Genomic DNA, 14464 nt, shown 5'->3' with positions numbered 1-14464 from the left:
AAAAAATGCCTGACTATATGTATGTATGTAGCAAATTAAACCCCCCAAAAATGAAATCATTGTATCTTTTCACAATACATGACATGCAAAATATTATAGTTGACATTTAATGTAATTTTTTAACATGTTATAAAAATTATGCCAAATTTGTCCCAAAGTCATTTTAAAATTGCACCAGAGTCAGCGGCTCCCACAGACCTCCACTGGCTCTAGAACGAGAATCACCAACTATCAGTGACAGCCAAGACCAAGCGCTCTCCCTGGTGCTCAAACACTTTGCTCCTGGGCTTCTGATATTTCTGTGTATACTGTAGATGCATAGAAGTGAGCTGTAGAAGAACATGCAAACACCATTATTCTGAATTGTATTTTCATTGGATGTATAATGACATCTTGAAAGACATCATGGCACCTCTTTTGAGTACAGATGCTAGGGCAGAGCTGCAGCTCTCTCCACTATCACCCCATCTCTCCCTGCAGGCTTCCCATCAAGAAAACGTTTATATTATTTACATCTGTTTAACTTTTTTTTTCATGGGGGTTCTAAATCTGGTCAGTGGAGACCTGGTGCACCTCTCGCATGCAGTTCTGCAGCAACAGATCACTTCTAATAGTAATGGTCTACCGTTGCAGGAAGCAGCACTATTTTTGAAAAGTAAAATGTGATTTCTGCAAAAGCATCAAATGCTCATATAAATGAACGCAATGTCATTTGAATTGTTAGCAAAAGCAAGCCTTTGAAAAAGATGTGATAATTTGTATATTCTTCAACCCAACCTTAATAATAAACAAATCATTTATGCAAACCATTTCTTCTTCACTGCATGTCACAATGTAGTGCTGAAAGGGGAATAAAAAGTATATAATTTGGCCATTTCACTACGTTACATAAAATTTGCACTAATGTGATATAATTTTAATCAGCAGACTTTGTTGATTATACTTTGAGGGGTAAATATCACTGTCACCCACCCTCCTCACCTTCAGGCGCACCCTGAAAACCCTCCTCTTCAGGGAAGCCTACCCCAACCTTACCTAACACCTGACCTCACCTAACAACCTCCTCCATTACTCCCACCACTCCATCCCCCACAGCCATCTCCTCCTGTACCACTATCCCCTCCCTCCTAGATTGTAAGCTCGAAAGAGCAGGGCCCTCGAACCCCTTGTGTACTGTTTTGTTACTGTATTGTCTCATGTTCTGTCCCCCTTGCTACTGTACAGCACTGAGCATACCCTTTGGCACTATATAAATACTGTATAATAATAATAATAAATATATAGGGGAGTGCACATTTTTGAAATGTTGCATTGGGAAAATTACTGAGAAAAATCAGATTTTTTTCTTATTTTATACAATTTATTCCCAATAAAATAAAATTGTTTTGTGCCAAATTCTGCTACCAAATTAAGATCCTATCTGTCTCTAAAAAACAAAAAACGAAAAAGTATAATATGTTAGGGTAAAGTATAATATGTTAGAGTAGACTAAATTAAAAGGTATAATGTGTGGAACCGAGACATAACTGAAAAAAATAAAAAAAGTGGTTAAATATATCCATATTTTAATAGAGAAACAAAAGTTAATTGCAACATTTTAATTGCAACATGTGAGATTGCTACAGATGATGTATTACTCTTTACTGAGTCTTTAAATGGAGACTTAACAAGAAAATATATTGAATTTAGCTGACTTTAAAATATTTTTTTTGTGTATGGACTTCGAGAAAAAAAAATCTGAAATACTAAAAGATATTCTTTGGCCTTCATTATTGATATTAAGGGGTTTGAGATCATGAAACCCATCACAATGCTCAAGTAGCATCGATTGCCCTGCCTTATTCCATAATGTTCTTGATGGATATATTTCAATCTAATTGGCACTTGAAAGCACTAAAGCTTTGGAATATGTCTTAGGTGACTCTGTCTACTTTTTAAGAGCTTCTGATCTACAAGGAACAGCTCTCATATTCTTCATTATGACTTCTTACCTTCCTGATATGGTCACAATCCAAAGTTTATTTATAATTTGGTGACTATTATTTTGTTAATGATCCTGCAGCCTATAAACAAAGTGCCCTAAGACACCCGACTTTACTCTGATATCATACTGATATTGTAGAAGTAAAGTTTTGAAAGGGATTTCAAAACAGGATGAGATCTCGCCAGGAATGGATAATGGAGTGACACTTGTACTGTATGTCCTCTGGAACCAGTCAAGGTCCTCTGGACAATTCAATCGATATTGTGCAATTAAAATAAAAATACAAAATTGTGTCTGGAAATAAAATAAATAAATACATAAATAAATATTTTCTTTTTACTATATCAGTATTCTGTGCATGTTAATGACTGATGCATTACTATCAGCAAGCCGTTCATACTTTCTGTAACAAGAGGCCATTAGAAACACTGAACTGAAATGATTTAATTTAATCTATAGGACATATTTGTGAAGCATTATAGAAAATATTTGTGGGTGGTTGGGGGAATTCACCAGTTATTCCAAGAACCCTACCCTAAGGTGAGTGCCGCTACAAACTATCAGACTTAACCAAGCAAAGAGAAAGAAAAAGTGTCAAACACAAAATCAGCACTTGCTACTTTGTAAAAAAAAATGAGTAACAATATTTTATTTCAAACATGTACATACTACACTAGTCTAAATAGACATAGATAATACTGCATACTAGTGCAATATGTATATGTTTTATACAATTAAATAAAATACTGTTATTTTGTTTTTACAAAGTAGCAAAATTGGTGTTGTGTTTGCCACATTTTCTTTCTCTTTGCTTGGTTTAGTTACATATTCTGGTATTCACCAAAAATTTACTGCAGGGGAATTTTCAGGTTAATAGTGTTTTTAATTACATTGATTGATTCATCTGCAGTGAATTTTTGGTGAATTTCACATTCACTGCTTTTTATATCAGAAATATGTTAGTTACTTCCACTAAAGCACAATAAATACTGTATGTACTGTATATACAGGAAAAAAACAAACTATTGTGGGTTTGGGTTTATTTTCTTAAATAATTTTACATTTATGTACAGTATTTCAAATTAGAATTTAAACTGTATACTGTTATAATATTTATTTTAAACTTTGATTTACAAATAAACATTTAATTGACAGTGCACAAATGTTAAAGAATTTACAGATCTATGATCAGATTTGTTAGAAAGAGAACAACAGAAGCTAACCATCAGACAACCATCAGACTCTCTGTCAGTCCCTCTTCTGCTGAAAGGTTGTACAGAGCAGAAAGGGAGGGGGAAACAGGAATTAGTCACTGCTCTGACTCATTCATTTATGTGTGTAAATATAAGCTTGAGCTACTGACCTCTGTAAATAACTGACCTTTTTTTAAAAAAAAGAAGAAGATGCAAAGGAGAGGCTGGAAAACATGTGGAAAGTTGTTTGAGTGCTTCATCTAATGGCTGGAAATGAAAACTTCACATAGTTGCATACAACATGTGGATATTTTCTGTTCTTATATCCAGCCAGTTGGTGAAGCTCTCAGCTCTGTTTGACTTGTTTGTTTAACTTTTTTTTGTTTAATGTTGCATGATTTCTTGTGTCCTGACTATTACAATGAATTAAAGAATGGACATTTATACAAACCACATCCCTTTCAGACACATCAAAGGATTATGTAGCAGCCAGACATTGTAAAAACTATAAAGAATAGGGCATGCAGATAATGTCTTACCCACTCTTCCAGGATATGAAAGGAACATATTCCAAGCTTTGTCTTTTGGTTAACACATTGCCATATATATAGGTATGTTTGTATAGGTTTAACTTTGCATGCTGTAGGACACAGTCTGCCTGACTAGACAGGTCAATGCTGGTGTGCCATTGGCTTAGATTTACTGAAGAAAAATAGACTGTGCACTTTGCAAGTGCATTTGCACTCATTTTCCCCAGAGCTTAGTAAATGTGGTAAAGATCTGCTGATTTCCATCATCCAATAATGTGCAAGCAAAATGGTGTTTTTTCCTTGAACTTAGTTGGGTATTCTTTATAAAGTGAAGCTTTAACACATGTACTAAGCTCTGGGGAAAATTAGTGCAACTGCACTTGTAGGTGCACAGTCTATTTGTCTTTAGTAAATGAACCCTTTTGAGTTCTTTCTCAAAGAATTAAACTCAGAGTTTTAGACTCATTGGAAATAGTTTAATGTGCCACCTGTGGTTGGCAACAAGTTGATCACATTCTACCCATCAAATGCATTCATGTGATGGGTAGATGATGACTGGGTTATGATGTCTATACCACCCTCCAACAGGATGGGTGACAACAGCATCACTACTACTGTCAGATAGCAGCTGCAGTGGCTAGCTGATGCTGGAGAGGAGGAGGTGCAGGCAAAAAAACAAAACAAAACAAAAACTGCCTATGCAGGTATTGGGCCCCTGTGAATAAAAGCTAACTGCAGCTTTAACAAAAGTTAAACAATGCCCTTGCTATAGGGTTAGGCCATTTATGTACACCCTGAAGCTTGGCCAAAAACAATACCAGAAATGGCATCATCCCATCCTCCTTTACTGCTGGGACTACTGGCTAAGAAACTCCCAGCCGATCCAAACCTCCTTGCATGGGCTCATGTCGGGGTTTGAGAGCTCGCTCCTGTGATGGTGGGGGTGAGCAGTAATAGCTGGGTAGTGCCTTAGCAACATCCTAACAACAATGCAGAATGGAATTATGCCATTGCTGGGAGTTTCTTGGCAGGCATTGGGAGGGAGACCATTCATACTATCTTCAGTAGATGAACCTCACTGGAAAAGTTGCTCGTTAGAACTGGAGTTGTTGGCTCACTAATTTTTCATCAGAGAAATTCCTTATTGTATATTGAACTTTTTGTTTGCTCAAAACATTTGTCTGAGACTCTGCCAATATTTGTTCACGTTTTGAATAGGTTGACACATTTGGTAAATTATCAGGCAATGCCAGCCAATCAATATTGGTTACAATAAGACAATTTGAACCTAATTATGGATGGTAAAGACTATATTTATTATATGCCATCTTTCCATGACATTGTAGAGAATTTGTAAAGGAGAAAATATCAGTTTTACTTCTACATCAATTAATTGTTTTTTATAGATTTTATTTTGATACATTTATAAAGCCTAATCATAGAAGATTAAGTCCATCAGGCGAAGCATGTCAGACGGGTGGTCCTGGAGGCAGGACCATTTGCTGAAGCTTGTCAGCTGACTAAAGTTTTACCAGTGAAGACATCATTGTTTGCCATAAAGACCTCTTGAGGGCCCATTTATACCAGGCCAGTACCCTGTAGTGCACTTAACAAATGTGCATAAACACACATTATGATGCTTGGTAACATACATTGCATTAAGGCAACCCATTGTTATCATGCATTGTGGCGGACATAGAGAGTGTAAGTAGGTAGAGAAATGTAGGGAGAGAAGAGGCAGAAAAAAGTGGGGAGGGGAGGAAAGAGAGGAAGGGAGGGGAAAGAAATGCTTACCTGTCCAGGAATTTGAATGCCCAACAATCGGTCCGCCACTAGTCAGATGGTATATGTAGATAAGAAAGCCAAGGGTTGCAAACCTTTTTGAACAGTGTTTGCTTATCCTGAAATGTACTGACTATTTTTCGTTATTCATGGTCCAAGTGAGTTTACGTTTCTTTAAGGATAAATCAATCACAGGACTCTTACATGCCGTAGCAATTGCTATCTCCACCACCAAAAACATAAAGTAAATCAGGATTTGAGTGTGTTTAGGGATGTTTTCTGCTTGATCATTTGGGATGGCAACCCAAGCAGTCTTCGTAATGTTTACCATGGCCAGGGAGTGAACTCGCATCCAGAAACATCTAACTTTAGGGCACATCCACTACACATGCATGACTGTTCTCACCTGGCCACATCCCTGGAAACATTGGGAAGAGGATTCAGGGTACACTTTTGATAGCCGTTCTTTGACAAAATACCATCTGGAATATACTTTATATCCCGCTTCAACCAGAGCTACGTTCATAATGCCTCTGTGAATTTGAGGGGTCCAGGCCCTTCAATTTTCCTCATCTATCTCGTCCCCCAGATCCTTTTCCCAAGCCAACTTATGAGATAGTTTGGGAGATGTTCTAAGGAGTACCCTGTACAGCTCAGAGATGCCCACTCATTGAGCTGTATCTTGAAAGCATCTATTTTCAACACATGTTCTCAATGTGTGGGAAGGAGTAGAATTCTGGAGAGGTTATAAATATGGAAGGATTTTCTGAGGAGGGCATCTCCAGATTCTGAACAGAGGTAGGAGGAATGACCTTTTAAGCCTAGAAAGTGTCCTATACGATTAAGGCCTTTAATTACCCACTATTGAAAGTGGTGAGCTTGAAGGCCAGGTGGGAATAGAGGATTTATAAACAATGGTGCCAGTGGAACCATTGGAACCCACATAACAAGATCGATTGAAAACCTCTATGAAGACCTAGTGTGGTTTGTATTGGGTGGAGTGGAGCTGGGACTGTATTTCTTAAAATTAGGGGCCCCCAATCTACCCAATTCTTTGGTAGCATAGAGTGTGCGTCAGGCCATTCTAAAGCCTCTGGGACCCCAGATGCAGCCTATTCTTTTCAGAGGACTTCCATTTCACCACAGTAGACCAAACATCAGAAATGTACAGCTTTAATCCCTTAAAATAATGAACAGGTTGCTGCAGATTCTTACTGCATTTTTCAATAGTCCATCACTATGATTTGTGGTCAGTGTGTGAAAGGAGGAAGGGGCCAGCCTTCAAAACAGGAAAAGTTGCAACTGCCATCTTGCAAAGACAAGAGATCGCAAGCATTACCATTGCTGGAGGGGACATGTAAACATATTGGAATGCATAACTTGATGCCTGCATTGTACTGCTGAAATCTGTTAACGTGGTATTAAACTTTAAAAACATTTTTTTTAAATGGGCCCTCTGAATGTTTGTGCCATAATGTGCTAGTATGTACCGCATTCTAGCACATTATGACAGACATACTTTCCAAAGGCAGCCCTCCAGCTCTGAGATGTTACTCTTCCTGGTGCTCCTTCTGGGTTCGTGCTCTCTAGCCATTGAAATGGCTGGGCTGCGATGATATCGCTCCCGAGCATGTGCACAGGAGTCATAATCATGGCAAAGTGCTTTCTACATTCATTGCACAGTCATTGTATTTTAAATGCAGAGCATACTGCGCATGCACCAGTGATGTCTTTAACTGGAGCCAATGTGCATGTCTACTAATGGCGCAAGTTTAGGCCATTTCCAGGGGACCTACAGAAAATACTTATTATAAGCCTACCTGTAAGCAAAGTTTAAGATTATCATTTATTACTACTTTAAGTATCCTTATGGCGTTGACATGCTTAAATTAATACTGTTTTCATGTTTATTTACAAAACCTCTTGGATTTTTGTTGTCTCTAATATTATTATCCTCTCATTTGTGTCAGCGGTTTTGTTTCTGCTTGTACTTATCTGATTATCCAGTGTGTGTTTTTTAACATTATTATATCATATTCCCTATGTTTTTACCTGTGTGACTAATTTTAATCTGTCTAGAGTTTTTTCAGGTTTTTTCTGCATTTTATTAAATTAGGCAGTGGTTATATTGATTGGCAAATCCCTTCAAGTGCTTATTACTAAAAGACAATAAGGCTGGGACTTCTTTAGTAACTTCTCAGCTAATGCAAAGATTCACATGCAGTGGATTTTAATAGTATTAGCCCAAAAAATTATTTTGCTGGCCAGTCCAGTATCAGGGTTTCTAATTCTGATACTGATGGAAGCCAATTAGTAACTGTATTGACTGTACCTTGTTTACCCTCTATGTTGAAAACATGCTTTGTACTGTATATAAATGAGTACATGAAGGGGTACACACTTTAGAATGTATATGGAGCACTCTTTGTATATGCTATGTCCCTGACTGCATGTAACTATACTAATTGTGTGGTCAAAGTGCTAAAACGAAAATCCTGAAAATGAAGTAAATATACAGCACGTCTAAAGGTTCACTCTTTCAGGATATTTTGCAGACACTTTAATAGGAAATATATCAGCACTATAAAATCCCTGAAAATTATTACTTGGCTCTCAAAACATTAGCCAGCTACATAGTATTTGGCTCACATAAGTAGTCTATTGCCTGCCAGTCAGTATGTAAACGTTCATCAATATTCAAGCATACATACACTAGAATCGATCATTCTTTACACACCAGATGTTTCTAATTAATTTATATTCTAACATATTGCTATTTTATCCCTGTGTACTCTTCTACATAAACAGAAGTACTCTGCTGTGTCTCTCTGCAACATATCAACAGAAGTTCTTAAAGTCATCAATGCAACTGAGGAACTGATAGCAGGATCCACAGATACATGGGACTCCCCAGGAAATACTCTTGAACGGGGGACTTTTCCGGTAGTTGCTGACCCTCTCAGACTAGACGAGCAACTGACCAAACTGGAAGAAAATGTAAGAATGGTTAAAGTTACTTCAATATAATTTCCTGAATTTATTGCAGTGTAAAGTAATACATTGTGGTCTTAGTAATTACCTTCTCTAACAGTGAGAAAGTTGACCTATTGCTCTCCCTGAAGCTGTTACTTATATGTAAGCCTCTCATATAAATACAAGATCAATCCTATTTAAAATACAATAAGTTAAAGAATTAATGCACACCCAGAGGAGTCATCAGTAAGTAATGATTGACAAGCTGAGCATTAACATCATCTTCCATACATAATCATTCTTTTTAAAAAGGCTGAGCAGTTAATCAAAAAAAGTAATATTTACAATGTGGCCAGAACAAAACCAGGTTGGAATTTGAATTTAAAATGTATGTCAAGCCACAATCTTTTTTCTAGTTTTAGCATTTTTACTGCTATCCCAGATGCAGTTAGAATTATCCTTACTTTCTGTCCTACTGCAAATGATTCACAAAAAAAAAAAAGCTGACTGGCATTTTGCCTTCCCTTACCCTACTAAAGAAGAGCTTTGGAGAGTTTGCCTCACTACCTGTCTGGTAATAAGTTGTCAGCAGAACAAGAAGTGAGCTTATATCTTGGCAGGACATACACTTTATGTTTACTATAGTCCATGTGATATATAGTGTACCTAGGTTTACGAATGTATCCATAACAAGCAGATATACAATTCAGGAAAGGATTCTTAATACTTCAGATTTGGTAAGTGGTCCCTACCCTGACGTAAGTTGAGAAGCACTGCATTATAATATCACTAATATTATAGAGTTAAAATGATGAAAGGATGAGTGTGATGACCTTCTTTTCCAAAAAAGTCATGAAGAATTTTTAGCATAATTGCAGATTCTTTTTTATCAATGGCAAATACTTCAGAGCATGAGAATGGGACTTTGGGGCTGCAGGTGTGTGTAAGTTTGATATACGTAAGATAGTCTGAGTTGGAGAAAATTTTTATTTATCTAAAGGAGACCTAGGGAAGAGGGTACATAGAGCCCCCTAAACACTTCAGCAATCTGTTTGTGATTACCACTGATGCTAGTAAAGCAGAGTTCCAGCCGTTTTTGTGTTTATTAAAAGTCAGAAGCTACAAAAACTGTAGCTGCTGACTTTTAATAAACACACACTTACCTGTCCCAGATTCTAGCGATGTTCTCACCTGCACCATCCCTTCTCCCCTCTACAGCGCCGGCATCTCAACTGTGGGCACCAGGCTGTGGCAGCTTGTGGCTTCACAGCCTGGTGCCCACTCCGCGAGTTGCACTGCGTCTCCTAATCGGTCCAGCAGTCTTCTGGGACTTGTGAAAATTCCCAGGAGACTGCAGGAGGGAGGAGGGGGCCAAACTTCTGGCTCACTTCGTCATGGTGAACTGAGCTGGAAGTCAAAAACAGGTATCCGCTCCCCCCAAAAGATGCCAAATATGGACGTGGATGGGGGAGGAGGCAAATAAGCAGAGCTTCAGCTTTTCAGTGGAACGCCGCTTTAATAAGGAACCTACTGTTGTTTTTCTCCAACAAGACTGTCATGCTCATCTTTCACCTTTATCCTACACCCTGCAGAACTATCTGGTCCTAGCAGCCACAGGAGGGCTTTCTCAATGAGTGTCCTTCCAAATCCTGAGATCAGCTTCAAAATGTAGTGTTCAATACTCCTTCAACACTTAATTTATGAACAAGAGTTGGTACTTCCATACTCCTAGAATTTGGGCCACTGGGCTAGTCATGAAGAGTGTGCAGCTCATGCTTTAAAATGATTTGTTCCTATTTTCCTGATACAGTTGTCTCGCTCTGTGCAAACTTCCAGACCATACTAGGACAAAATATTTTACACAGTTTTCTTTATTTACTCTCATGTAATCACTGTGCAAGATGATTTTCCATTGCAACCTACTTTATACCTTTATTATACAAACCAATGACTATCTGCCAGGGGGAAGGGAATTCTCTCCTCGTAATTGATACACGTGTAAATGAAGTTAGCAAAATTAATTGTTCACAAAAACATTTGGAATACATTTGAGAATTGCACTCTCGAACAAGATGATAACATTTTTAAATATAGACAGATTGTGATAGCTGAGCTCTTTACCTAGTTGGGATGTTAGAATTTTTTGCTTGCAATCAGTGTGTGGGATATTCTGGTGCCAGAACAAGTTTTGATAGCCCTCTAAGATTTTGTTTACAGTAATCAAGTTGTAGCATAATCTTCCTCAAACCAAGCATTGATTCACATATATATTGATCCTAGGAATTGACCTCTCTTAAATCCATGCATAATGAAGGTACTTAGCTAAGGGAGGATTGCACTACAGCTGCGAAAAAAAATCCACTCCTGAATGCCAACGAAATCAGGCCAGATACTTGGATTTTCCAAGCCAAGTCTAATCATCCAAAGATGGACATGCTACTGTATATTATTTCTGCATTGGCTTGTATCATTAGACTGATGCCCTTCCAAATACACCAAAGAAGGGCATATTAACCTAGAGGATATACCAGACTACTGCAAGTGTAAGAAATTGCACAAAAGTAAGGTAATTTGCCTAATTTCTTTCCTAATGCTGGACTCCAGGCTCAATTTAAATGAACATGTGTGAACAATTTGCTTGCTAAAAAGATATTTAGCTCTGTTCAGCCATTTCTGTGACACAGACAGCCCAGCTAGTGCATGGACCCCCCTGCAGACTGCACAACAATAAAATAATAATGCCTGATCCAGAAACACTACAGCAAGTGATAGGATGATGAAGGAGCAACAGCACACTGATTAGGTAATGGTTAGGTACTGATTGTTTTCTCCTCTCCTGTTTACAGTGCTAGACTGACAGCCCCATGCCGCCTTTTGGCTGGTAAATGAAACCTGGAGCAAAGCAACAAATTGCTGTAGCCTATAGAAAATGATTGGGTTCCAAGTTATTTATTTACAAAATCAAATACAAGATTTTCAATCAAGAAATAATGTTTTCAATGAAATAAAATAGGTTTCTTTGAGATTATCATGCTACTTAACTCTGTAAAAAAAATACAGTAGGCTAGTATGGGGTAAACATGATTCATTCTTTTCTACCACACCTTTCACATGATAGTGCAATGCTGTAGCTTGAAGAGTAAAATGTAGCTGCCAGAGCCATTAGAAATAGAACAGTGGGTTTGAAACTGCAATTTGACAAATTGAGGAGTAGCCTGTTGCAATACATTTTCTTCTCAAAACTAAGATTCTTTTTCATGTGTGAAAAAATACTATCAAGAATGTAGAAGAATTAAGGGCACAACTCCTTAATTTTGCTGGATCTCAGGCACTGCCTCTCCAACAATAGTTGTATGCTTGTTACTTCCAATTCTCCAACTAGCTGCATTGTAAACTGGCAAATCCAAAAACTGAAAAAAAAAAAAATATATATATATATATATATATATATATATATATATCTTTGCTTTCTAATTAGGATTAAAACATATTTAAATTATATGCAAACTTGCAAAGACATTTTTAATTTTATTTCTTTTCTGTTATTTTGCATGTAATGACCCTTTTTCTGATTGACTTTTTTCCTGTTATCTTGTATGATTTTGATCCATCTCTAAGTTTTCCCATTTTCTAAAATAATAATTGTCAGCATAATTTTTCACTTTAGAGTTAAATGTGGCATAGGCTTTTATGACATAATACAAGCTGTAAACATTTATCTGTAGAATTTTTTGGCAACCCTGTTTTTGTTAGACTGATTTAACAAAGTTTTTAGGTGCACATGTACAATTAATAGATTTATACTGTATATAGAGTATCTAAATCTAGGAATTATATTTTAATACTTATTTGCTTGTATATGCTAGCAAAGTCAGCATTTTATTTTCAGGATTGAATGGGGTTAACATTCTTTTAAGTATTAAAAAATTTAGATTCATGACTATAAACACGATAAATATATTTTTGTTAGATTTGTTTTCCATGGCTGTTTGCATCAAGTTGTCTTGAAGAGGTAGCTTTTTTCAGAAACTTTTTTAGAACCGACTATACCTAGAATCTGTATTTTTGTGACTTCTAGTAATCAACTATGTACCCTTTGTTCCTGTAGTAAAAAAAATTAGTTGGGCATATGTAATTTGCTATGTCCTACCATTTGATTTCTCTCTGTTAAGAGCTGATACATGGGAACCTATGACTTGTTACATTTAGCTGTCAGAACATTCCTGCAGTTGGTGGCTCCTAGAGAGTATATAGTGTAAATTTATCCAGCAGCTGTTTTGCATAGTGAACATGGGTGTAAATGCTCATCGATAAGTTTAAGACCATTGAATTTAAGACAGAACTTCTTACATCTAAGGTGCATCTAGTGAATAATTATCCACAGAAAACATTGATTTTATTTATTTATATGCTTAAGAAATACCAAAGCAAAACAGCGGAGACATAATGTTAACATATGTCAGCCAGTACAAGATACAATAGGTGTTAGCCAACCAGTACTGCCAGCATTAATATGTTCCCCAGGGTGCCCCGGGAGAACCACAGAGAACATTTCGAAGTATCATTACTATGATCCATAATGCGAGCAATTTGCATAACTTTTTAATATTTTCTTTTCATGTTTTTCAGTTACTGTTAGCTACTTTACAGTATTCTTATCCTTTTGTGACTGAATCAGACTTCTAGATTTCACTACAGATGAAGAGGCAAAATTAAGTGGCTGTAATATTTAATCTGAATTTTTCATAAAAGCACTAGAAGAGAGGCTGCTAGTAGGAACCCATTTTAAAGATGATCAAGATACCTTAATGTCTTTGTGCTCTTATAACTGAATTTAGGCATTGCTGTAAAAAGTGGTAACATATAATTTAATTTATACAAAGTTCCCATCCTGCTAGTGTTAAAGTTTATCTAAGTAAGTGTACTGTATCCTAAAATACATAATTCAAGAATTTTTCATCTATGTTCATTTCCTCAGCTTTTTTTTTATATTTGTTACATTTAAGTAAACTTTGTTAGAAAATTCCTTATAATTTTTAAAAATATGTCTCTTTACAAAACTAGAGATATTGGAAACATATTTTAAATGTATCGGTCTTCTATCAGTCATTTTAGGCTTAGCTAGCCCTATACAAGAGCCTGAACATTTGTGTGTAAATGATCAGGTGCTTAGAACAAGGATCTCCAAACTTTCTAAACAAAGGGCCAGTTTACTGTCCTTCAGACTTTACGAGGGCCGGACTGCGGCCAGTGGGAGTAAAAAAGGTCCCGACATCAGTGGAAAAAAATAAAGCCCCCTTGTTTGGTGTCAGTGGGAGGAATTCTAGCCCATCATTGATGTCATTGGACCTTATAATTTGTGTCACTGGGAGGAATTGTGCCCCATGATTGATGTCATTGGACCCTATCAATTGTGTTATTGGGAGGAATTGTGCCCAATTGTTGGTGTCATTGTAAGGAGTTGTGCCCACTTCATTGGTGTAAGTGGGGGGAATTATACCCAATTGTTGGTATCAGTAGATGAAATAGTGCCCCAAGGGCCAGATAAAAGCAAGCAAAGGGCCACATCTGGCCCCCGGGTCACAGTTTGGAGACCACTGGCTTAGAAGAACACAGTTTCATCAGACATACACACTTACATAAAAAGTACTATAAAAGACTATAAGACTATATGTCCAAAGCTGGCCATGCATTATACAATTTTCTTGTACAATTTCCCTTTGGATTAATGAAAACCATATAATATGAGGTCATACCTAAACACTTTCAATTTGTATGTAATCAGGCAGGCCCATTGCACTATGTGGTTGAAGGTAAATCTAAAGGAAATTGAATAAGAAAATTGCATATTGTATGGCCAGCTCAAGCTAATGAACATACAAAGAAAATCCCAAGCTATCTTAAAATGATAAACACATTTACAGTTCTGCTTTAATAAAGTTCAAAGTAAAAAAAGATAACATGTTGTAATTTCCTTTTGATCGATATAATAATGCCACTAA

General features: G+C 36.9%; 1 protein-coding gene across 1 annotated transcript in view; it reads left to right on the top strand.

The window, feature by feature from the left end:
* MYRIP (myosin VIIA and Rab interacting protein) overlaps positions 1–14464 on the top strand; it is a 609431-nt gene that overhangs the window by 561331 nt on the left and 33636 nt on the right. Inside the window, 1 exon segment of the mRNA XM_089672529.1 lies at positions 8298–8486. Within this exon segment, the coding sequence (XP_089528655.1) occupies positions 8298–8486 (189 nt within the window).

The sequence above is a fragment of the Staurois parvus genome, unplaced genomic scaffold, assembly GCF_062004578.1.
Source record: "Staurois parvus isolate SC_StPar_1 unplaced genomic scaffold, SC_StPar_1.0 ptg000130l, whole genome shotgun sequence".
NCBI classification, from domain to species: domain Eukaryota; kingdom Metazoa; phylum Chordata; class Amphibia; order Anura; family Ranidae; genus Staurois; species Staurois parvus.
The sequence above is the reverse complement of the archived record's forward strand: the minus strand, read 5'-3'. Positions and strand labels throughout refer to the sequence as shown.